Source organism: Hemiscyllium ocellatum, chromosome 35 (assembly GCF_020745735.1).
Source record: "Hemiscyllium ocellatum isolate sHemOce1 chromosome 35, sHemOce1.pat.X.cur, whole genome shotgun sequence".
NCBI classification, from domain to species: domain Eukaryota; kingdom Metazoa; phylum Chordata; class Chondrichthyes; order Orectolobiformes; family Hemiscylliidae; genus Hemiscyllium; species Hemiscyllium ocellatum.
Genome location: NC_083435.1, coordinates 38,734,065 through 38,761,162, shown reverse-complemented (window position 1 = coordinate 38,761,162; position 27,098 = coordinate 38,734,065). Strand labels below are relative to the sequence as shown.

At 42.7% G+C, this 27,098-nt stretch overlaps 1 protein-coding gene across 1 annotated transcript in view; it reads right to left on the bottom strand.

The window, feature by feature from the left end:
• The window catches only part of LOC132832381 (H-2 class II histocompatibility antigen, A-U alpha chain-like), a 68,787-nt gene that overhangs the window by 23,086 nt on the left and 18,603 nt on the right, over positions 1 to 27,098 (bottom strand). The window contains exon 3 of the mRNA XM_060850331.1: positions 18,188 to 18,469. Coding sequence (XP_060706314.1) covers positions 18,188 to 18,469 — 282 coding nt within the window. The remainder of the gene's footprint in view (positions 1 to 18,187; positions 18,470 to 27,098) is intronic.

Sequence of the window (27,098 nt, the reverse complement as noted above, 5' to 3'; positions counted from 1 at the left end):
GAATCCTGGACTAGAACTCCCAAGTTTTTTTGCACTTCAGATTTCTGAATTTTCTCCCCATTTAGAAAATCAAAGCGCATGATCTCACACTTTCCCATGTTGTATTCCATCTGCCACTTCTTTGCCCACTTTCCTACTCAGTCCAAATCCTTCTGTAGCCTCCCCACCTCCTCAATGCTACCTGACCTTCTCTATTATCTCAAACTTAGACAGAATGCCCTCAGTTCCTTCATCTAAATCATTAATGTATAAGTGAAAAGTTGTGATCCCAACACTGAGCCTTATGGAACACCACTTGTCACTGCGCTGCCATCCTGAGAAGGACCCTTTTATTCCCACTCTCTGCTTTCTGCCTAACAGCCAAACTTCTATCCATGCTGGCACCTTGCCTTTGGCACCATGGGCCCTTACCTTACTCAGTAGCCTCCTGTGTGGCACCTTGTCAAAGGCCTTGAAGTCTAGGCGGATAACATCCATTGGTTCTCCTTGGTATAACCTGCTTATTACTTCCTCAAAGAATTCTATAAGATTTGGCAGGTATGACCTCTCCCCATGCTGACTTTGCCCTATTTTACCATACACTTCCAAGTATTCAGAAGTCTCATCCTTCACAATCAATTCCAGGATCTTACCCACAACCGAGGTTAGGCTAATCGATGTGTAATTTCCTGTCTTTTGCCTTCCTCCCTTTTTAAACAGGGGTGTCACATTCGTGATTTCCCAATCCTAATCGCTGATTCTAGCAATTCCAGGAAGATCACCAATAATGCCTCTACTATTACTTCAGCTATCTCCCTTAGAACTTTGGGGTGTAGTCTATCTGGTCCAGGTGATTAATCCACTTCAGGCCATTCAGTTTTTCTAGCACCTTCTCCTTGGTGATGGCCACCATACTCAGTTCTGCTTCCCTTACTCTCTTGAATGTTTGAGATATCACTCATGTCTTCCACCATGAAGACTGACACAAAGTAATTATTCAGTTCGTCAGCCATTTCCTTGTTCCCCAGTACTATCACCTCCAGCATCATTTTCCAGCGATCCAATGTCCAGTTTTGCCTCTCTTTTGCCCTTTATATATCAAAAGAAACTCCTAAGGTCTTCCTTTCTATTACTGGCTAGCTTACCCTTATATTTGATTTTCTCCCTCCTTTTTTTGTTGCCCTGTGTTAGCTCCCCAATCCCCCTGGTTTCCCATTGCCCTTCGCCACATTATATGTTTTTTATTTTGCTTTTATGCTATCCCTGACTTTCCTAGTCAGCCGTGGTTGCTTTATCCTCCCTGTACCATCCTTCTTTTCCCTCGGGATGAATCTCTCCTGAATTACTCCCAGAAACTCCTGCCATTCCTGTTCCTCTCCCAGTCAATTCTATCCAACTCTCCCCTAATGCCTCTGTAATTGCTTTTATTTAGCGGTAATACTGTTACCTCTGATTCTATCTTCTCCCTCACAAATTGCAGAGTAAATTCAATCATATTACAATCACTGCCTCCTTAGGGTTCCTTCACCTTAAGCTCCATTATCAAGTCTGCTTCATTGCACAATACTACATCCAGTATTGCCTGTTCCCTGGTGGACATCATTACAAGCTGCTCTGAAAGGCTATCTCATAGACATTCCACAAATTCCTTTACTTGTAATCCACTACCAACTTGCGCATTGAAGCCCCCCATGATCACTGTAACTTTGAATTTCCTACACATCTTTTCTACCTCCTGGTGTATCTTGCACTCCAGCTCCTGACTACTGTTGGGAGGGCTGTACATAACTCCAACTATGTTTTTTTTTAACTTTGCAGTTCCTCGATTCTACCCACACAGATTCTACACCATCTGACCCTACTTTGTTTCTTACTATTAATTTCATTTCTTACTAATAAGACAACCGCTCCCTCTCTGCCCATCTGCCTATCTTTGATAGGATGTATATCCTTGAATATTCAGCTCCTAATCCTGATCCCCTTACAGCCACGTCTGTGTGATGCCCACCACATCGTACCTGTCAATTTTGATCAGTACTACAAGCTCATTTACCTTATTTCCCATACTGTATGCATTCAGGTATAACACCTTCAGTCCTGTATTAACTGTCCCTCTTCTCATTGTCATTTGTTTGTCTAGTGTGTTTCAAGTTTGATTGCTAATCCTTTCCAAATACTCTGTCCTACTTGTGTCTGTGCTGGAGACTTTAATAACCTCTCCTGAGTTCTCTTTTCCTGTTACACCTGCCATATATTTCCATGCAGTTGAATCCATCGCTAGAGATGTGAACCTGCTGCTTTGTTTCCCAGTTGGGTAAGTTTCACCCCCACCCCTTGCAATTCCTCATTTATACTCCTGTTGGCCAGCCTATTTACCCTTTTTGCTGGAACATTGGTCCCAGCTCAATTCAGGTGTCAGCCATGGCAGAGTGTAACTGCAAACAAGGAATATTATGATCCCAAACCTCCTGTAATCCTGAGACTCTATCAGTTTTATTAAGTTGTTAGAGAATCAGGGGAATCTGTATTGGAATTTTTGACTAGATTAAGATGACTGGTAGAAGCGTATGATTTTGGGTTAACCCTGAATGAGATACTGAGAGACCAATTGTTATGTGGGATTCATGAAGTAATCATACAGCTGAAACCCAACTGGACTTCAAACAGGCACTACCACTGGCTTTATCATTGGAAAATTCAACAAGTGGATCATATGAGTTGCAGGATATTTCATTGGAAGTAGACTCCCTCACCCATCCGAATGAGCTTGATGAATACAATCTGAGTGTAGGTAATTGCATAGCCTCACTCAGGACATATCCTGAGCAGACGGACCCTAGGTTAGCCCACAGCAGAACCCCACAACAAGCCGAGTCGTGACCAGGTGGCAGGAATTGCAAAACTTGCGCCCACACTCCTCCGTCACCTCCATCCAAGGCCTTAAAGGAACTTTCCAAATCCAAAGTTTTACCTGCACATCCACCAATATGATTTATTGTATCCGTTGCTCCCGATGCGGTCTCCTCTACATTGGGGAGACTGGGCGCCGCGTAGCAGTGCGCTTTAGGGAACATCTCCAGGACACCCGCACCAATCAACCACACTGCCCTGTGGCCCAACATTTCAACTCCCCCTCCCACTCTGCCGAGGACATGGAGGTCCTGGGCCTCCTTCACCGCCGCTCCCTCACCACCAGACGTCTGGAGACAGAACGCCTCATCTTCCGCCTTAGAACACTTCAACCCCAGGGCATCAATGTGGACTTCAACAGTTTCCTCATTTCCCCTTCCCCCACCTCACCCTAGTTCCAAACTTCCAGCTCAGCACTGTCCCCATGACTTGTCCTACCTGCCTATCTTCTTTTCCACCTATCCATTCCACCCTCCCCCTCCCCCCGACCTATCACCTTCATCCCCTCCCCCACTCACCTATTGTACTCTATGCTACTTTCTCCCCACCCCCACCCTCCTCTAGCTTATCTCTCCACCCTTTAGGCTCTCTGCCTCTATTCCTGATGAAGGCTTTTTGCCCGAAACGTCGATTTTACTGCTCCTCAGATGCTGCCTGAACTGCTGTGCTCTTCCAGCACCACTAATCCAGAATCTGGTTTCCAGCATCTGCAGTCATTGTTTTTACCTGGCTAAAATGTGCTTCAGGATCTGGGCCAGGAAGCCATTGTAATTGCTGCGGGTATGTGGATTCGAGACCGCAAAGGAGTCCTACAAGGCCTGACTTGAGTAAGAAAACTCGTGGGCTGGTACCTAGGAAAGTGCATACTCTGGAAAGTCCCCTTACATGTGGATCGGGACAATGAAATTGCTTAGTGACATCCAAATCAGAACCAATTAAAATTGATGTTTGGTTAAATAGTCACCCAGTTCCCATGGAGGTTGATACTGGTGCAGTTGTACCTATGGTTGCAGAATCTGTCTTTAACAAGGTTCACTCAAGACTCCAACCCTTAAATTTGCATAAGACCTCAGCCAGACTGAGAACATACACTGGGCAACCATTACAGATTAAGTGTATGACTTTGCTTCCGGTCTCTTGGGAGAAGCAGTTGGTGCAGTTACCACTGATGGAATTAAGAGGCTTGGGCCCAAACCTATTGGGGTGAAATTGGTTGAGAAAGATTGACCTATATTGGCTCAACATTTTTAAGTTTGGAAACAGCTGCCTCAAGGAAGTCCTAATAGAACATAGAACATAGAAAAATACAGCGCAGTACAGGCCCTTCGGCCCTCGATGTTGTGCCGATCCAAGCCCACCTAACCTACACTAGCCCACTTTCCTCCATATGCCTATCCAATGCCCGTTTAAATGCCCATAAAGAGGGAGAGTCCACCACTGTTATTGGCAGGGCATTCCATGAACTCACGACTCGCTGAGTAAAGAATCTACCCCTAACATCAGTCCTATACCTACCACCCCTTAATTTAATGGAAAGCCCCCTCGTAATAGCTGACTCCATACGTGGAAAAAGGTTCTCATGGTCAACCCTATCTAAATCCCTAATCATCTTGTAGCAATGGATTCTGGGTAATCCAAGATGGAGGATGGGAAAAATTTCTGGCTATAACAGTTGCTCCTTTTTTGAGGTATTTTAGGTGTTGGAGGTGATTTCCTCAAATTCCAGGAGCAGCAATTACTGTTTTATATGCTGTTGCATTGTTTTGGAACTTTGGGGAAAAAAGTCAAAACAACAGCAGTTTTAAAAGGGAGAAAAGCAGACAAAGGAAGCACATGGTGAGGACCGTGCTGGAGAGAGAGAAACAAACTGACACAGCAGTGAACCTGCACAGTTACTGCCTTTGCTGTTTGAATGCATGTATCGCTGGACATCGGAGTGAGTCGGGGAAAATTAACAATCAGTGAATTTCACAACTAATCTTGGAGGAACTGTTTGGGTGAAGTTCACAGCACAGAAGCAGATATGTATTGATTTTAAGCGTGACCTACAGAAAGTCTGCAGTAGTGAGTAGAGTGGATTATTTCTTGATTATATGTTTTTGAGATATGTCTCTTGATTAAACTTAAAATATAAGCCATAACTATTAATTTAACCTGGAGCAGTGTTTTGTGGAGGAATAAGATGGTGTTATTTTCTGGGTCTGTAGATTGTGAAGGAGCAAAAATGGCCTTTAGTAGAGTGATATGTGCTTCTTGTCAGATGTGAGAGTTTAAAGAGAATTTAAGGGTTACTGCGGATTATATCTGCCATAAATACTGTTGGTGTGAATCTTATCAGCTTGAATGGATCGGTTGGAGAGACAGTTAGAAGCAATGAGGAATTTGGAACAGCAACAGTATGTGATGGATGGCAGATATAGGAAGGGGGTATGTCTCAGATACAGTCACAGAGATGGGTTAACTCCAGGAAGGGTGTGAGAGGTAGGCAGCTAGTGCAGGAGTCTTTTGTGGATATACCCACTTCAAACAGGTATGCTGTTTTGGAAAATGTAGGGGGTGATGGATTCTCAGGGGAACATAGCATAAACAGCCAAGTTTCTGAGACTGGCTCTAATGCAACGAGGGGTATGTCGGGTTCCAAGAGATCAATTGTATTAGGGGACTCTCTAGTCTGTGGTACAGACAGGCGTTTGTGTGGCCAGCACAGAAAAATCAGAATGGTGTGTTGCTTCCCTGGTGCCAGGATCAAGGATGTCTCAGGGAGGGTGCAGAGTGTTCTCACGGGGGAGAGGGGCCAGCAAAAGTCATTCTCCACATTGGAACCAACGACATAGGAAGGGAAAAGGTTGAGATTCTGAAGGGAGATTACAGAGAGTTAGGCAGAAAATTTAAAAAAGAGGTCCTCGAGAGTAATAATATCTGGATTACTCCCAGTGCCACGAGCTGGTGAGAGCAGGAATGGGAGGATAGAGCAGATGAATGCATGGCTGAGGAGCTGGTGTTTGGGGGAAGAATTCACATGTTTGGATCATTGGAATCTCTTTTAGGGTAGAAGTGACCTGTACAAGGAAGACAGATTGCACCTAAATTGGAAGAGGACTAATATACTGGCAGGGAGATATGCTAGAGCTGCTTGGGAGGATTTAAACTAGTAAGAAGGGTGGGGGGTGGGGGGGGGGGGGGGAAGCGGAAACACCCAGGGAGATAATGAGGAAAGAGATCAATCTGAGACTGGTACAGTTGAGAACAGAAGCGAGTCAAAGTCAGGGCAGGCAGGGACAAGGTAGGACTAATAAATTAACTACTACTGAAAGTTCACACATAACCTGGCCTCCATCTTGGCACCCTTACAGCTGCTGGTATTCCACCAATGGTATCTCCATGGAATAGTCCATTTTGATTTTAAGTTTTCTGGACCACTTTCCAGTCACTGTGGACAATATCTGGACACAAAAAGATCCTATCTTTGCAAAACTCAAACAGCTGGTGATAATGAGGAAAACAGAAAGCCCACTGCAACCAAGATTGAAACCTTTTTTGGAGCTGGTGAGATCAGATTAGTGCAGAGGATGGCATATTCCTGTAATTGTCCCAAGGACAGGTCCCTGCCAGATACTGGCCAAACTTCACCAGGGCAATCCAGGGGTTTCCAAGATGTAGATGTTTGTAAGAAGCTATGTCTGGTGCCTGGGGTTGACACAGCTATATTGGTGGGCAGTGCCCAGAGCGCCAAAAGGAGAAAAATTACCACCAGCGGCACCCACATATTTGTGGGATTGCCAGGTAAGCCCTGGACTCAGATATATGTCAACTATACTGGTCCTTTCATGGCGTCAATGTTCCTGGTCAAAGTGATTAGATATACATAAAGTTTGTTCGGTAACCTCAGGGATGAGTATCATTTACGATACACAACTGCATGAAGTTTTGGTAATGGACAATGGGACAACATTTATTATCAGGGAATTTGAATATTTCCTAAAGTCCAATGGCATTTGACACATAAGGACACATCCATAGCATCTATCATCCAACAGATAGCAGAAAGAGTGGTCCAACCATTGAAGGTGGGCTTGAAGGAGCAGCCTACAGCGTCACTTGAGACCAAACTGTCCCAGTTCCTGTTCAATAATAGTATCACCCAACACGCAACAACAGGGATAACTCTAGCAAAGTTGCTGTTGGGCAGAAGACTCCACACCAGATTAAACCTGATATACCCAGACCTGGGGAGCAGAGGTGAAAGGGCAGCAGGAGCACCAATGCTGGCCACAGGCCTCCTTAAGCAAGAGAGACAATTTAATCCAGGGATGAGGTTTGTACCAGAACCATGAAAATGAACCTGTATGGATATGAGATGAGGTTGATGTGACATCAGATCCCGTGACTTACGAAGTTCGGGTGGGTGACACAGTCCAAAAAAAAACATGTGAATCACCTGAAAGCTGTTACCTCACAAAAAGTCTGCAGCAAAACATACCTGGCCTCTCAGAACAGCCAGAAATGCTTGTCAGGAACTGCAGGTGCACTCCCTCCATCTAGTGTCAAGTAAACCTCAGAGTCTGAAATGAATACAGCTTTGATACCATTACTGCCAAATGAAGAGGAGGAAATTCTCCCAAGACATTCTGGATGCAAAATATGGGCACGGTCCTCCTGTGTCTGAGTCTGAATTAGAGGAATACGACCTGGGAAAAACATCGCAAGAGAAGCTACAAGAGAAAGACCAGGTCTATATCCCTGGATATATAGTTGGGGGTGGGCAATAACAGGATTTGGCTGTTTGGAGGTTTGTCTGGATGTTGGCTGCTTGCAACCGCATGATGGAGCACAGTGTCTTTACAAATGCTTCCTGTCTTGATCGAGTATATTGAAATGTAGTGCTGCTGTCCGAACCATCTTGTGTAGTTGACTTTATCAAAAGTTCAGAGAAGACTTGTGCTGTTCATTTTAGGAACCCAATGTCCAGATCAAACACTTGCAGGATAGCTACAGAAAGTAAAGTTCCCTCTACACAGTGCCCATTGAACACTACCAGCACAGGTACAGCATGGGATTAGATAGAATAAAGGTCCCTCTACACTGTCTCTATCAGCCACTCTTTGGGTCTCACAGGAGGATTGTGTAATGGGAAGGAGATAGTAAAGTGAGCTGGTAGGATATTGTATGGAGTGATTACAGGATTGAATGAAAGAGGCCAGGGAGGGCCTTGCCATTAGAAATGAACCAAAAGGTGAAGGCAGCTCCTCAGATTCCACATGAACAAACTCGGGCTGTGGAGAAATGTCACCCTTGTCAGGTTCAAGGTTTTGCCACCTTGGTAAATTCCTTTCCAGGGTTGTCACAGGGGGCTATCACTACTGGCTCTGTGGTACAGATTAGAGTTGTTGTGTTTCTTCAAGCTGAATAATTTAGCCCATGTTGTCCGACAGTCAAATTCATTCAGTTGCAGGTTAGCCTAATGGATCTTTACTTTCCCTCAAAACCAACTAGACATCTGTCTGTGCCTCTTCTTTCCCACCCCACTGGTACCTGCCACCCCCAGCCCCCATTATCTGTTCTCATGATGAGATGAAGGCACCCCTTCAGATCCATGAGCCCAATGTTTCAGAAGTCCGGTCACCACATGGCACTTAGTGTACATAGTATCTCTAGTTCAAAATAAAGTCTTTGGGATGCTCCTACAGCTGCTCTGTGTCATTGTGAATGTGTGTAGAATAAACTGTCTGAAATGCAAATACAAAAATATATACATAACCAAGAGATTTAGAATTTCGTCAGGTCAGGAGATTGACTCAAAGGAAATAAAGGGGGACTTGATGATGGGATACCGGCCTCTGTGTAGTTATTTCAGATAGTTATTTAAGTTTCATCTAATTTTAATTATGGTCATAAAGGTTTAAAAGGCTGGTTCCTGGGACATAGGGGTTATCCTATGAGAAAAGGTTCATCAGGTTGGAATTTAGAAGAATAAGAGGTAATGTTATTGAAATACATAAGATGTTGAGGGGGTAAAAGGGGGAGGATGCTTCTGATCATGGAGGGATCTTAAGCTAAGGGGCACAGTTTAAAAATATAACAGATGAGGAGGGTTTTCTCTTCTCAGAGGTTCGCTTGTCTTTGGAATCCCTTCTCCAGTTTCCTCATTTCCCCTCCCCCCACCTTGTCTCAGTCAAATCCCTCGAACTCAGCACCGCCCTCCTAACCTGAAATCTTCTTCCTGACCTCTCCGCCCCCACCCCACTCCGGCCTATCACCCTCACCTTGACCTCCTTCCACCTATCACATCTCCAACGCCCCTCCCCCAAGTCCCTCCTCCCTACCTTTTATCTTAGTCTGCTGGACACAATTTCCTCATTCCTGAAGAAGGGCTTATGCCCGAAACGTCGAATCTCCTGTTCCTTGGATGCTGCCTGACCTGCTGCGCTTTTCCAGCAACACATTTTCAGCTCTGATCTCCAGCATCTGCAGACCTCACTTTCTCCTCTTTGGAATCCCTTCCTTTGTTCGCTGTGGAGAATGGGTCTTTGAAACTATTCAATGCTAAATTAAGTTTTTGATTAACAATGGTAATGGGGCAGTAGGTAGTTAAGGTCAAAAGCTGACCAGCCATGATCTTAGTTCATGGTGGAGTTGGCATGATGGACTTAGTGGTCTACTCCTGCTCCACTTTAAAATTCATGGGATGAAGACCTGGCTTTAATGTTTATCCCCTAATTGCTCAGAGGGTAGCTGAGAGTCAACCACATTGCTGAAGGTCTAGATCCACATGTAGGCCAGATCAGGTAAGGATGGCAGCGGAGGCTACAAAGTTACATTAGAGAGGTAGCAATGATAAAGGTCAAAGCCCAGCAGAAGGTGGCACTGCACTGAATTGGGCAATGTTTAGATTCAGGCACTAAGGAGGTGACAGCAACTAGTCTGGGCTACCTGAGGGACACAGCAACAATTGGAGTGAGGAGGTAAATGGGGTAAAGTTATACAGAGACGCTGATGAAGAAGAAAGAAATCATTGAGAAAGAGAGGAGGCACTTAAAAGTAGAAATTTGGTAAAAAGATGGGATATATAAGGTAAAATCTGATTTGAAAATATATCATGGAGCTGGATAGGAAGGTGCAGGTGGGTGGCAGAGAAGGGAAGAGATGTCACCAAATATTGTCAGCAATGTCTGACATGTGCACAGTATAAACCAGAATGATCCTTAAAGTCTGTTGTCGCATCTGAGGTGGGTCATGGCAACAAATGCTGATAGATTCCATGGGACCTTTTCCATCAAATGGGGGAAGCAAAACTGTTCATTCATCATTGACCATTTTACCAGATGGGTACAAGCATTAGTGGGTTTTGAGAAGATTTGTAGCTCAGGTTGGGATTCTGGATGTAAATTTGCTCGCTGAGCTGGAAGGTTTGTTTTCAGATGTTTTGTCACCATACTAGGTAACATCATCAGTGAGCCTTCAGTGAAGCATTGCTGTTAGTGACTCGCTTTCTGTTTACCCACAACACCCGCAATGGAAGCTGCATTAGAACATTATGTCAATGAGCCACAATTCACAGCAGCACAGAGGAACTATGCAGAGCAGAGGAAAATCACCTATACAATGTATTGAAAAACAATGGATACCCAATGAACATTGACTGCCGATTTCTCAGCAACAAACCCAAACAAGCAGACAAAAAAGCGTCACCCTCCACTCGTCACTCTCCCCTCCATCAAAGACATCTCAGAAATGACTGCCAGACTACTCAGACCCCTTGGCATCATAGTAGCCCACAAACCCACCAACACACTAAAACAGCAACTCATGAACTTAAAAGATCCCATACAGACAACAAGCAAAACTAATATCATTTACAAAATACCTTCCAAGAAAGGTAACAAACGCTACATTTGGACAGACATGCAGAAAACTAACCACCAAGATACATGAACATCAACTAGCCACAAAAAGTCATGACCCTCTCTCACTGATATCCTTACATATAGATGAGGAAGGACACCACTTCGACTGGGACAGCACATCCATCCTTGGACAAGCCAAACAGAGACATGCATAGAGTTCCGGTTGGAATGCCATCAACAAACACATCGATTTAGATCCCAACTACCTCCCTCAGAGAAAAAGAACAGGAAATGACATCACTAACCCAAGGAAATCTAAACACATAAATAGAAAGTGGGTCACTAATGCCAGTGATTCACTGGAGGCTCACTAATGATGTTAGCTAGTGTGGTGATGAAACATCTGAAAACAAACCTTCCAGCTTGGCAAGCAAACTTACATCCAGGGTAGAAGCATTTCCCACACTAGACTGGTCAGCTATAATTGTTTGGTAAATGTCAGAGGATGTGTTTGGGAATGCCATTTCAAATAGATTCAGATCTATTTGGGAAAATGGGAACACATTTTATGGGGACAATCTGTAAATGGCTGGACATAAAACAAAAGGTCCATGTCCCTTACCATCCACAAAATTCAGGCACAGTCAAATGAATGAATAGAATGCTGAAGAAAGCATTGATCAAGGCCATCTATGACAGGGTGGGCAGATTTATTATTTAGTAGTCTGTTGGGGCTTAAGCTGACACCCAGCAGAATGACTCCATACAAGTTAATGACAGGCACAGCAGTAAGATTGGCAAGGGGTGTCTTAACAGGGAGTGTGGAGCTAAGAAAACGACTGATGAAAGTGATAAATGTGTTTACATAGTCATAAAAGGAAAATGGCACTGGAAAGCTGGTGACTGCTGAAGCGTTTTATACATTTTTTTTCATTTTGTTTTGCAGAATTTATCCAGAAAACCAGGGATGACCAGGATGGTGATCTGTTTAATTTATAGAACATTTTATGTTACACGGATTGGTGTTTGTAGCAGAGGGAATGAGGAGTACTACCCAACAAACTTCCCACAACTGATTGGATGATAGTGCACCACAAGTAATACGGAGTTCAACACTCAATATTGAATACTAAATGTAACTGTTGGAGAGCAAGTAATAGTGCATTTGACACATATAGATGATGGCTGGAGATTACTTGGAGAGACTGGGTTAAGTTCCCAAATTTAACTAGTCTAGTGTATGTTTTAATTTACTGGAAATTGACTTGTGTTAATTCATGATAGGATCTTGTATGATAATGTGTATCAGCAGTTGGTATCCATTGTCATAAACCTGTCCAACATAACCCTGCCCCCACGATGCTCAAACCGTAAGACTTTAATGGGTCAGTTAATGCTACAAGCTCAGTTGAATGGTGGAACATTGCTGGTAGACCAGGAGAAAAACAGACTGAAACCTGATCTGATAAATGATACCACTACAGTATTCAACACTGGAACACTAACAGTTAATTGAGTTCAAACCCGAATTTCACAATTTAAGGAAACTTTTAGGGTCAAGTGACACCAAGTCAGGAGCAGGTCAAGGCCTGACATAAATAGTATGGAGCCTGACCACTATATTGGAGAGTCATGTGGGGACTATCAGTAAACTGATTGGAGTGGGCAAAAACATTGCAAATGATACAAGTTGGAATGATGTTTGCAGTACTTATAAGTAATGGGTTTGTGAACAAATATGGGAAGATCTGCAACATATTTATGAGGGTATGGTTCTTTATGGATAACAAATACACATCACTGTTTAACCTTTCACAATACAGCCATGATTTCACTGTTGCCAACTCAGGGGTAATGTTCCATCTACACTGCTGTGATTCACACACACTGATTGGCATTGGTACACCGAACATAGCATTGACGCAGTTCCAGAAGTTGCTGTTGCATACAAACACTAACCATCCTGGCTTAGAAATATATCACTGTTCTTATACTGTCTCCATATCCGAATTCTGAAACTCCCTGCCGAACATTGTTGTGGGTCTACCTACACCCAAAGGATATAATGGTTCAAGAAGGCAGTTCACCATTATTTTCTCAAGGACAATAAATGCTGGTCTACTCAGCAACATTCTATGAATGAATTTTTCAAAAAAAGCTAAGTTACTGCACCAGTAATTCAGAGCTCTTATTAGTGCTCTGGATCGGTTCATATTTCAACACAACAGCCGGTGGAGTTTTACTGGAATTTAAAACTAGTCTTAGTCATGATAACTATTAAACCACGATTGATTGTTGCTATTTCATGATGATTTGTTGGCAAAGGAGATCTTGATTCTAGCCATCCTGTTTTAGCAAAGCTCATTGACTGACAACCCTTGAGCAGTTTCTGTTCTATTGCCTCTTTAGACCAGCATGGGCCCTTTGCCGACTATGTTGACACAGCTTCTCTCAAGATATCATTCCTGTAGCCAAAGTGGAAGCAAAGCCTTCTATGACAATGTAGAGGTGTTCATGGTGGATTTCCTTTCTACCACTCTACCTACTAGATGTCTGAGCAGAGTCTTCCAAATTTCCCACTATATTGGAGTCAGTATATCCCAGTTGTTTTCCAAGGAGATCTGATTGGCTTCCTTCATTCTCCCAGTCAGTACTGCAGTGACTTAGACAAGCAAGTCCTTCTCTTAGTTTGAAACCTACTTTGTTTCAAGAATGTCAGCAGGCCAGTCTGCTGGAGTGATACTGCAGTATTATGTTGGGGGTCTAGAATTATTTGACTTAATGCCCTATTTATTGGAAAAATTCCAATTTATCAGGAGCTCAACTGATTTCAAACAAAACTTCACCTCCGTATTGTGCAAAGGTGTTCAATATTGAATCCTCCTCTATCCTCAGTGCTTCTACCTCATTCTGAAACTCAGGGCAGTGCACTTGGGCTTTAATCAGATCATACTCCTGCTGAGGAGTTTACAGAAGGTCCGCTTTCTACAGATTTCAGCAATGGTATTGCAGTTCTGCTATTCCCTAGACAAGGAACAACCCGTTGTTGGGACACAGAGAGATTGTTCTCCTCTCTAGAACACTTCCAAGCTCATGAATACAGATACTGCTTACAACAAATGCATCCATTGAAATGGCCCAGATAGCCTCCCCTTTTTGACCGTTATCCTTCCTTATAGATCCATAGAAATGTTACAGCACAGGATGAGGCAATCCAGCCTATTGTGTCTGAGCCCACTGAATAAACTAGCTGCCCATTCTAATCCTGCTCACCTTGTCTGTAACACTCGGGGCAGATAAAAGTTTCTTTTAAATGAGCTGAAAGTTTTCCTCTCAACCATTAACCCGAGCAGCAAATTCATCACCCTCGAGGTGAAAAATGTTTCCTCAAAACCCCTCTTCTCATTCTATCAATCATCTTCAATCTGTGCCTTTTGATAATTGTTCTCTCTTATCCACTCCATCCAAATCCTTTTTTATTTCCTACCCTTGAACGAAGTCACCTCTCAACGTCCTCTGTTCTAAAGCAAACAACTCTAGTCTAGGTGCAGCACAATAGCTCAGTGGTCAGCATTGCCATCTCACAGTATTCAAGACACAGCTTCAATTCCACCCTCGTGAGGCTGTCTGTGTGGAGCTTGCACAGTCTCCCCGTGTCTATGTGGGTTTCCACTGGGGTGCTTCCACAGTCCAAAGATGTGTGGGTTAGGTGGATTGGCCATGCCAAATTCTCCATAGTGTCCAGGGAAATGTATGCTAGGTGGATTAGCAATGGGAAAATGCCTAATTACAGGATAGACGCTGGGTCTGAATGGGATGCTCTTCAAAGGGTTGGTGCAGACTTGATGGGCTGAATGACCCCTTTCTTCACTGTAGCAATTCGATACACTCATTTCTCATAGCTGCAATTTTTAAGTCTCTATTGTAAAATTTGTGAACCTCTTCTGCACTGTCCTTCGAACAATTACGTTTTTCCTGTAATTTGGTAACCAAGACTGTACATAAAACTCCAGCTGTGGCCTAACCAGCGTCTGATACAGTTCCAGCATAACATTCCAGGTCTTGCATTAAGTACCTCACCTAATGAAGCATAATATCCCATTTGCTTTCTTTACCATCTGAGCTGTGCCTTTAGGGATCTGTGGACATGAACTCCAAGGTCTTCCTTCTTCTACCACTCTCAATACCCTCCCATTTATTGTGTGTTCTTTTGCTATGTTTACCCTCCCAAATACATAACCTTGCAGTTCTCTGAATTGCATTCCAATAGGCACTTTTCTGCCCAATTAAACTATCAATATCACCTGTATGAAGACAGACTCACCTCTTTCTTCAACTTCAGAATGGTCTCATAGAGGATGAGGAATTAAGATCAAGAAACAAGGAAATGGAAGAGAATTAAACCAATTTTTTTTTCTGCCTGTCTTCATAGCAGAAAAGGAGAAAGTCAGGACTGCAGATGCTACATTCCTGAAGAAGGGCTTATGCCTGAAACGTCGATTCTCCTGACCCTTGGATGCTGCCTGACCTGCTGCACTTTTCATAGCAGAAAATACAAACAATCTTCCCAAGAATCATACAAATGCAGTGGGAAAACAGAGAAACAGAACTCAAACAATCACAACAATGACCCACAAACTTGATTGAGTTTTTTGAAGAAGTAACAACGAAGATTGATGAGGGCAGAGCAGTAGATTTGATCTATATGGACTTCAGTAAGGTGTTCGACAAGGTTCCCCATAGGAGACTGATTAGCGAGGTTAGATCTCATGGAATACAGGGAGAACTAGCCATTTGGATACAGAACTGGCTCAAAGGTAGAAGATAGAGGGTGGTGGTGGAGGGTCGTTTTTCAGACTGGAGGCCTGTGACCAATGGAGTGCCACAAGGATCGGTGCTGGGCCCTCTACTTTTTGTGATTTACATAAATGATTTGGATGCGAGCATAAGAGGTACAGTTAGTAAGTTTGCAGATGACATCAAAATTGGAGGTGTAGTGGACAGCGATGAGGGTTACCTCAGATTACAAAAGGATCTGGACCAGATGGGCCAATGGGCTGAAAGGTTGCAGATGGAGTTTAATTCAGATAAATGTGAGGTCTGCATTTTGGGAAAGCAAATCTTAGCAGGACTTATACACTTAATGGTCAGGTCCTAGGGAGTGTTGCTGAACAAAGAGACCTTGGAGTGCAGGTTCATAGTACCTTGAAAGTGGAGTAGCAGGTAGATAGGAAAGTGAAAAAGGCGTTTGGTATGCTTTCCTTTATTGGTCAGAGTATTGAGTACAGGAGTTGGGAGGTCATGTTGCGGCTGCACAGGACATTGGTTAGGCCACTGTTGGAATATTGCGTGCAATTCTGGTCTCTTTCCTATCGGAAAGATGTTGTGAAACTTGAAAGGGTTCAAAAAAGATTTACAAGGATGTTGCCAGGGTTGGAGAATCTGAGATACAGGGAGAGGTTGAACAGGCTGGGGCTGTTTTCCCTGGAGCGTCAGAAGCTGAGGGGTGACCTTGTAGAAGTTTACAAAATTATAAGGGGCATGGATAGGATAAATAGGCAAAGTCTTTTCTCTGGGGTTGGGGAGTCCAGAACTAGAGGGCATAGGTTTAGGGTGAGAGGGGAAAGATATAAAAGAGACCTAAGGGGCAACATTTTCACGCAGAGGATGGTACGTGTATGGAATGAGCTGCCAGAGGAAGTGGTAGAGGCTGGTACAATTGCAACATCTAAGAGGCATTTGGACGGGTATATGAATAGGAAGGGTTTGGACGGATATGGGCCGGGTGCTGGCAGGTGGGATATTGGGTTGGGATATCTGGTTGGCATGGACGGGTTGGACCGAAGGGTCTGCTTCCATGCTGTACATCTCTGTGACTCTATGATTAGAGAGATACTACTCAGAAAACAAATGGAACTAAAGGCCAACAAGTCCCTTGTACCTGATGGTCAGTCTTAATCTGTATGCAAGAAAGGAGGGAGATAGAAAACCAGGAAACTGTAGGAATAGTTAGTCTAACATTTGTCTTTAGAAAGATTCCAGAATCCATTAAGGATTTTCTTCTTCCCAAATTTTACTCCCTCAATGTGACTGCATTTCCACACTTCGGATATTGAGTGGCTCTGGAGTTAAAAATTGCAGGGGTGTGTGGTTTTGCTGTGGACAGCAGAATGATTGACTTGAGAGAGAGAGCGTCTGGGGTGGGCGTCTTTGATGTAACTGTTAATGTTTTAACTCCCTTTCAAAGGATCAATAATATTTTCAAAACATAGATTCTTGGCTAAGAAAGGAGTCAAAACATTTTAAGGTAGGCAAGGAGCAGAACCGAAGCCACAGTTAGATGAAAATGGATTTTATTGAGTAGCTGAGCAAGCTTGACATGCTAAATGACTTTCACTTGCTCCTATTTCTTATGATTTTATGATCTTGTGGGTAGGAACAATATAGAGACATCAGAGGGAAATAGAAGAGATAATATTCTATGAATTAATGTGAAAAATACAGATTAGATTATGGATAAAACACTTATTCTTCAATTAATTTGTTTCACAGTTAAAACCTAAAACGTTTCAAGATGAAATTCTACTTCAAGGAGGCACAGAATATGTCCTTTTAGCTCAAGAGATTATTCAACTACCATTTGCAAAAGCTACCTCGATATCAATATTTGCGAGGATGTGGAGGAGCCAGTGTCAGAGTGGTGTGGACAAAGTTAAAAATCACACAACACCAGGCTATAGTCCAACAGGTTTATTAGGAAGCACTAGCTTTCGGAGCACTGCTCCTTCATCAGGTGGTTGTCTTATGGTCCTGCTTCACAACCACCTGATGAAGGAGCGGCGCTCTGAAAGCTAGTGCTTCCAAATAATAAACCTATTGGAATGTAATCTGGTGTTGTGTGATTTTTAATAATTGTGAAAGTAATCTAATGAATGAAAAACTGAATTAAGAGAATAATCTGAAATACAGGAAGTCAAAATTATATACAGTTTACAAGACAGAAAATGCCCAAAATGTAACACGCACATGTGGCATTTAGCACAATGCTAAGATTTTGCTCTGTATATAGCTTCCACAGGACAAAGCCTGGCTAAGGTCCACTGTCTAACATTTTGGTTTCAGTTTTATTTTATAGGTCTGGACATTAGTTGAACATTAGCTGCAGAGGGATTCATGAGCACTGTACACATTGAACAGCATTTCCCCATTCTATGTAGATCAATCTTTTAAAGTAAGATTATTCTTGCAATGACATTGTGCTTTTCATAACCTCAGTATATTCCAAAGTGCTTTACAGCCAAGTAAGTAATTCTGAAGTGTAGTCGTTGCTGTAATGTAAGGAATAATCAGCCAATTAATGAAGGAAGAATAACCAGTGCAGTTTGGATATTATACAGCATTTTGTTATAAATCAGTTCTAATCTCAGCTTCCAAATAAGCAAATTGATACTAACCCCAAAAAACAGTGGCTGGTTCCTGCAGCCCCTCATGTTCCACGTGACAGGAATACATGTCTCCAGGATTCGGGATGAAGCTCAGGTATGTGAATCTCTGATAGGAATAATCCTGTTTTATATAGAATTCCGTAATGTTGACTCTGTCAGTCACTGGCTCACTGTTCCTCTTCCATGTCATGGTGATGTGTGGAGGGTAGAATCTATCAGCCAGACAGATCAATGTGTTGGGCTGTCCCCAATCGACAGGCTCTTCAGGATACATGGCAATCTGAGGAGCAACTGTGTGGGAGAGACAGGACACAGCAATAGGTACAATTAACCAATATGATATAGCAAATTACAATTGATGTTCTTTAGCATGTGGAAAATGATCAGTTTCCTGATGGATAGGAGATCATCAGAGTAAGGTGAGAAATTCGACGTTGAGTGAGAAAGGCACACTTTCTCAAAGCTTTTCATTTTGCATTCATCAGGACAATTCACAAGAAATACCAAAAAGGTTGGGAAATGGGGACAGGAGGCTAGGAATATTTATACTGTAGGAGGAGAATACTGATTGGCTAGCAAGTAGACCCTGATTGTTAAGAACATTCCCATGGAGAAAACATCACTGAATGATAATTGATCGTCAAAGCACTGTCAGGTTTTGTTTAGATTTTAAACCATGCTGGTGAATTCTTGTTTGGTCAAGATATTGCTGAGAAATGAATCAGTGAATGGCTGTCTCCTATTTTATTGAGTTCGAAACAGGTCTGTTTGCAAAGAGCAAGGTTCGGTGTACAGTTATGTGAGTTTCTGGTGCATGCTCCATATTGTGAGCTTGACTGACAATCCTTAAATAGTTGTCAGCATAATTCTTCACTCACTCAGGATTATCCAGAAAACACCACCCAATTACAGAATCCCATTTAAAGTTTGGGAGAAGATTTGTAGCTTGGGTGCTCATTGTTGTGGTTCTGTTCGCCGAGCTGGGAATTTGTGATGCAGACATTTCGTCCCCTGTCTAGGTGACATCCTCAGTGCTTGGGAGCCTCCTGTGAAGCAGTTCTGTGATGTTTCCTCCGGTATTTATAGTGGTTTGTATCTGCCGCTTCCAGCTGTCCACTGCAGTGGCCGTGTATTGGGTCCAGGTCGATGTGTTTGTTGATAGAATCTGTGGATGAGTGCCATGCCTCGAGGAATTCCCTGGCTGTTCTCTGTTTGGCTTGTCCTATAATAGTAGTGTTGTCCCAGTCAAACTCATGTTGCTTGTCATCTGCGTGTGCGGCTACTAAGGATAGCTGGTCGTGTCGTTTCGTGGCTAGTTGGTGTTCATGGATATGCATCATTGGCTGTCTTTCTGTTTGTCCTATGTAGTGTTTTTTTTAAGATATTTTTATTAGAAATTTAACATTTTTGCAAGTTTATAAAAATAAACAAAACTCTCAAATACAAACATTGATGTACAATTAAATCAAATATACAATAGTCAAAATTTAACAAAGGAAAAAAAAAGAAACAGAAACCAAAATAAAATTTAAAAAATCCAAAACTCAACTTTCTACTAATCTAACCCTATAACTAACCAGAGTGTATATCTAAGTCTCTTACATGCTCGGAATGTATAAACATCAAATATAATAAAACCCGTATTCGCGCAGGATTCCTCTCCCAAGGGGCCCCGGAGCAGCCCGGTCTGAAATCTTCACTAAATAAAGGCCCTTGTTAGGATGGCCGAAATATCTGCATTTATGTAATTCAAAAAGGGCTGCCATATTTTATAAAATAATTCAGTCTTTCGGTGCACCATATTTGTGAGGAAGTCAAGGGGAATATATTCCATAATTAATCTGTGCCAATTTGAAAGTCCAGGGGGGGCCCTCAGCCACCCAGTTCATCAAAATATTTTTCCTTGCACAGAAAGAGAGAATAGAAAATAGTCTCTTCCCATGCATATCTAGGGAGGAAAAGTTCGAAAAGCCCAAAAGGAGAGATACAGGGTCCACTCTAATTTCTGTTCCTAAAATTTCTGTCAGGGTACTTGCTACTTTATTCCAATATCTACGGATCTTCTGACAAGTCCATAGGCAATGTACAAGAGTGCCCACCTCTATTTTGCATTTGGGACACATTGGAGATGCTCCTGCCTTAAATTTTGCCAGTCGAGCCGGTGCTATATGGGCCCTATGAAGTATCTTCAGCTGGATAGCCTGGGTTCTGTTACAGATAGTAATTCTTCTCGCATTTTCCCAAATATCATTCCACGTTTCTATAGAGATTTCCAGTCCCAAATCCTGATCCCATGTTTTAAGCAGATTGTCCATATCTCCCGAAACTTCACCATGTAGTAAATGATAAATAGTACTAACGGAGGATACCCCCACTGGTCGTAGGACATTACATTCTCTATCTGATTTATAAAGACTATCTATTAACGTAGTCTTCTTCTGTATATAATCTCGAATTTGGAAGTATCGAAAGAGGTCTCCATTAGGTAATCCGAATTTCTGACGCAGCTGTTCAAAGGACATCACGACCCCATCTTTAAATGGGTCCCCTAGACATGAGATACCTCTGGATCTCCAGAGTTTACAAGTGGCATCTGTAAACCCAGGTTGGAATCCCCATGCCCCTACTATCGGTGCATGGGGGGATGTTTTATGTAAATTACCCTCATTTTGCCGCATTATATTCCAGGCCTTAATTGTGTTTAGTATTATGGGGTTTTTACAGTGATCTGCAATGATTTTCCTCTTGTCTGAAAATAAGAGGTTAGTAAGTGGGTATTTTACTTGGGAGGCCTCGATGTCCAGCCAGATTGATTGTGGATCAGATGAAACCCAATCAGCTATGTAACTTAATAGGGAACTTAACTGATATTTCCTAAAGTCTGGGAAATCCAGTCCTCCCCTTGCCTGTGGAAGCTGTAGCTTCTTCAGCTTAATAAGGGGCCGTCTACGATTCCAAATAAAGGAACCCAGCCAGCCATATAATTTACCTAGGGCTATCCTTGGCAGCATCACTGGGAGCATTCTCATAGGATATAAGAGACGGGGCAGAACATTCATTTTAATTAATGCTATTCTACCCAACCAGGAAATTGGAAGGTCTCCCCATCGCTGGACGTCCTGCCTTATCCTTTCCAGTAATTGCACAAAATTAGCCCTATACAGCTGACCAAATACTGGAGTAATAAAAATACCTAAATATAAGAAGCCCTCCAGGGACCAACGAAAGGGAAAAAGGGATCCGTCCACTAAGTGGGGTGTCATAACCAGGCCACCCATTGGCATCGCCTCCGATTTTGAAAAATTAATTTTATAGCCTGAAAATGCACTAAATGTATTAATAACTTGAATTAGACGAGGTACTGACGTCAGAGGATTATTGAGGAATAAAAGAACATCATCTGCATAAAGGGTAATTTTGTGTTTACCTGTACCAATCCTCGGGGCCGTTATATTAGGATCAGTCCATATAACTTCTGCTAGTGTTTCAATTATTAGCGTAAATAACAATGGTGAGAGAGGACATCCTTGACGGCAGCCCCTACCCACACTGAAACCATCCGATCTTAAACCATTGGTCATAACAACTGCTTTGGGGTCATTATACAATGTTGAGACCCATTTGGTAAACACCTGTCCAATGCCAAACCTTTCCAACGTGTAAAATAAATATGACCATTCAACCGTATCGAATGCCTTTTCCGCATCTAATGAAATTACTACTCCTGGTATCTTTGCCTGATGACAGGCTTGGATCATATTCAAAACCCTTCTAATATTATTGGATGATCTACGGCCCTTAATAAATCCCGTCTGATCCTCCTTTATAATATATGACAGTACCCTTTCTAGTCTCAGTGCTAACATTTTAGAGAGGATTTTAAAATCTACATTTAGTAAGGATATTGGTCTATAAGATGTACAGTCTTCTGGATCTTTTCCTTTTTTGAGGATAAGAGAGATATTTGCCTCTTTCAGCGAAGGCGGGAGACAGGCCTGACTATATGCAAAGTTATACATGTCCATAAGTGGATCAGCCAATATTTCTGTAAATTCTTTATAGAATTCAGCTTGAAAACCATCTGGGCCCGGTGCCTTTCCGCTCTGGAGTTGCCTAATTGAATCAAGTATTTCTTGGACTGTTAAAGGGGTATTTAGGGCCGACACCTGTTCCGGAGTCAAGTCCGGAAAGGTCAAATTTTTAAAAAATGACTGCATCCTCCTAGTCCTATCTTCACAATCCTGCGATTTATATAACTCAGAATAAAATTCTCTAAAGATCGCATTAATCTTTTTATGATCATAAGTCAAGGTACCTATACTTTCCTTGATAGTTGTAATAGTCTGAGGGGCCTTCTTTTACTTTGCAAGAAATGCTAAGTATCTACCCGGTTTGTCGCCATATTCATATAACCTTTGTTTTGCAAATAATATTTCCCTCTTAGCCGTTTGAGTAAGCGTAGTGTTTAGAGCTGTCGTAAGAGCCGTAATCCTTTGCAATTTTATAATAGAAGGTCTATCAGCGTATGCTGTTTCGGCTGCTTTTAAGCGAGCTTCGAGCTGACGCTGTTGCTCTCCCTTCAGTTTCTTCTGGGTCGCTGAGTAGGAGATGATCAAACCTCGTGCATAAGCTTTGATGGTCTCCCACATCATTGATGGGTTGCTAGCCATACCTGAATTAGTTTCTAAAAAAGTTTTAAGTTCTTGGGAGAAGTACTTTACAAATTTACTATCTTTTATCAGGAAGGGGTCCATACGCCAATGCCGAGTGGATGTCCCATTGTTCCTTGCCTTAGTTTCCATTTATACAGCGGCGTAGTCGGAGATTGCTATCGTACCTATTTTACAGGATGATATGGAATTTTAAAAAATCGATGGGGCAAAAAACATATCAATTCTTGTATGACATTTATGTGGATTAGAGTAGAAAGAAAAATCTCTACCCTGTGGATGGAGACATCTCCATACATCTACCAATCCTAATTCTTTATTCAGATCCACCAGTTGTCTAGATCTGGGAGATACTCCAGCAGCACTCTTGGGAATCCTATCTATTTCTGGATCCATAATACAATTAAAGTCTCCCCCTATAATTGTATGACGGGCACCAAAGGCCATCAATTTTGAAAAAGCTTCCGTTATAAATTTAAAGGGGTGTGCCGGGGGGCAGTACACATTTAAGATCCCATATTCCTCTCCATTTATGAGGGCTTTAATCAAAATATATCGTCCAGATTCGTCTTTTATCTGATTTAGAATTTTGAAAGGGAAATTCTTCCGAACAAGAATAACGACTCCCCTGCTTTTTGAGTTAAAAGAAGAAAAAAGACCTGATCAAATCCACCCTGCCGTAATTTTAAGTGTTCTTTATCCGACAGGTGTGTCTTCTGTAGGAGAGCTATATCAACTCTCTCTTTCTTAAGATTTGATAATATTTTCTTCCTTTTAACTGGCGAATGACTCCCCCTGACATTCCAGGTGCACCACTTAACCGACTGATCAACCATAATCATCTGGGCAGATCCGAGACCCCTCGGGAGGGGAAACCCTATCTAGAACATCCCGAGCATGGAGCATATAAGGTTTACAAAAATAAAGGCTCTCTAATACACTCAAAACAATATAATAAAAAACTATTTCTAAATAAAAAAAATATAAAACGTACCTAATTGGAGATTTTCCCCCTTGTTCCCAGGGAGCGTCACTTCCTCTCCCACAGTCCATCTTATCCTCTCCCAACCAATGCCCCACCCTTGACCCAGGTGCTCTTCAATAAAATGAGGAGAATTCAAATATAATACAAAGCTAGAGTTAACAGTGAGCACCCTACCCCCGCCACCACCAACATCTGAATATTTTTGGGAATATTAATACCATATATAAATATATAACTATAAAATTACAATCTCAACAAGTAATAATTAACTATGTAGTGTTTTGTGCAGTCCTTGCATGGGATTTTGTACACTACATTGATTTTGCTCGTGCTGGGTATCAGGTCCTTTGTCCTGGTGAGTTGTTGTCTGAGAGTGGCTGTTGGTTTGTGTACTGTCATGAGTCCTAGTGGTCGCAGTACTCTGGCTGTCAGTTCAGAAATGTTCTTGATGTATGGGAGTGTGGCTAGTCCTTTGGGTTGTGGCATATCCTCATTCCGTTGTCTTTCCCTTAGGCATCTGTTGATGAAATTGCGCGGGTATCCGTTTTTGGCGAATAAATTGTAGAGTGTTCTTCTTCCTCTTTTTGCAGTTCTGGTGTGCTGCAGTGTGTTGTGGCCCTTTTGAACAGTGTCTTGATGCAACTTCTTTTGTGTGTGTAGGGGTGTTTGCTTTCATAGTTCCGGACTTGGTCTGTGTGTGTGGCTTTCCTGTATTCTCCGTTCGGTGTTCTCTGTACCATCACGTCTAGGAATGGAAGAAGAACACCTCTACAATGTATTCGCCAAAAACGGATAATCCCGCAATTTCATCAACAGATGCCTAAGGGAAAGACAACGAAATGAGGACATGCCACAACCCAAAGGACTAGCCACACTACCATACATCAAGAACATTTCTGAACTGACAGCCAGACTACTACGACCACTAGGACTCATAACAGCACACAAACCAACAGCCACTCTCAGACAACAACTCACCAGGACAAAGGACCCGATACCCAGCATGAACAAAACCAGTGTAGTGTACAAAATCCCATGCAAGGACTGCACAAAACACTACATAGGACAAACAGGAAGACAGCTAACAACCCGCATCCATGAACACCAACTAGCCACGAAATGACACGACCAGCTATCCCTTAGTAGCCACACATGCGGATGACAAGCAACATGAGTTTGACTGGGACAACACTACTATTATAGGACAAGCCAAACAGAGAACAGCCAGGGAATTCCTAGAGGCATGGCACTCATCCACAGATTCTATCAACAAACACATCGACTTGGACCCAATATACTGGCCACTGCAGCGGACAGCTGGAACTGACAACCAGAAGCGGCAGGTACAAACCACAATAAATACCGGAGGAAACATCACAGAAGCGCTTCACAGGAGGCTCCCAAGCACTGAGGATGTCACCTAGAAAGGGGACGAAACGTCTGCAACACATATTTCCAGCTCGGCGAGCAGAACCACAACAGATTCTCATTTAATTTTGGACATGGTGCTGTGAGTTTTGTAAGTACAGGCTACAGTCCCATCTTGCTATTAAGTCAAAATGAGTTGCTGCCTAAACATGATGCTTTGAATTTCAAAGTAATTGGTGTGATATGAGGTATGTCGTCATACCTCCCAAAGACTGGTGGATCATATCAAATAGCAAATCCTTTTGGCTTTTTACTAGTGTATCCAACCAGCCTATATCCTCTGACTGAAACATCATTGACTTGAAATGTAACTTCGTTTCTTATGCTGCCCAACCTGCTGAGAATTTTCAGCATTTTCTGTTTGTATTTTAGATTTCCGGTATTTAAAGTATTTATCTTATCCACACAAAAACATAAGGTATCTGTAGCTGGTACAGTTGGCTGAATCTTGAACAGAACAGTAGAACCTCTCAGTTCTTGATCAGCTAATTTTTCACAGCCTCATGAGTGAGGCATACCCGCCTCTTCTGATTCAGGGGCAAGAGTCTGACTAAATGAACCGATCGGGGGGTTGTGGGGGAGGGGGGGGTTGGGAGAGTAAGAAAGTGTGTGAGAGTGTCTGTGTGTGTGTCTGAGTGAGAGTGAGGGTGTGTATGCCCGTGTGTATGTTTGAATGAGTTCAAACAAGACTTCTTCTCTATACAGGACCTCCAACCAACATTATACATTAAGTACATTGACGACATTTTCTTCCTCTGGACCGATGGCGAGGATTCACTGATAAAACTACACAGTGACATCAACAAATTTCATCCCACCATCAAACTCACCATGGACTACTCTCGACTATCTGTCTCATTCTTGGACACATGCGTCTCCATCAAGGATGGACACCTCAGCACCACACTCTACTGCAAACCCACGGACAACCTCACAATGCTACACTTCTCCAGCTTCCACCCAAAACATATTAAAATAGCCATCCCCTGTGGACAAACGCTACGCATACACCGGATCTGTTCAGATGACGAGGAACATGATGGACACTTGGAAGTTCTCAAGGATGTCCTCATCAGAACGGGGTACAATGCCCAACTCATCGACCGCTAGTCCTGACATGCCACAGCAAGGAACCGTAATGACCTCCTCAGAAGACAGACTTGAGCTGCAACCAACAGGGTACCCTTCTTGTTCAGTATTTCCCAGGAGCTGAAAAACTACCTGCCTTTCACAGCCTGCAACACATTATCAATGAGGACGAGCACCTCGCCAAGACCTTGCCCACGCCTCCACTTTAAGCCTTTAAACAACCACCAAACCTCAAACAGATGATTGTTCGCAGCAAACTGTCCGGCCTTCAGGACAACATGGACCACAACTCCATACAACCCTGTCACGGTCGATGCTGTAAGACGTGTCAGAGTGTTGACAAGGATACCACCATTACTACTGGGACCTTGGGTTCATGTCACACTACAGGTGACCCCATTTCACTATACACACACACACACTCACAAGTACACTCTGTCACATGCATATACTCCCTTACATTCTATCTCAAACACTCACCCACTCCCACCTCCCCCCCCCACACACACTCTAGCTCTCTCTTCCCCCTCACACATTCTCCCCCCTCTCATCCACGTACATATACATGCGCGTATATACACACACACAAATCTATGGGGTGAACTTGCATTTGCAGATTTGTATTTGCAGATACATTTTATTTTGTTAAAAAAAAACCCACAACCTGTAGACAGTCAATCAATGTAGCATTTTGTAAATTCCTACTTTGGGGTAAAACAAGTCTGATTTCAAGTTAAGACAGATGGAC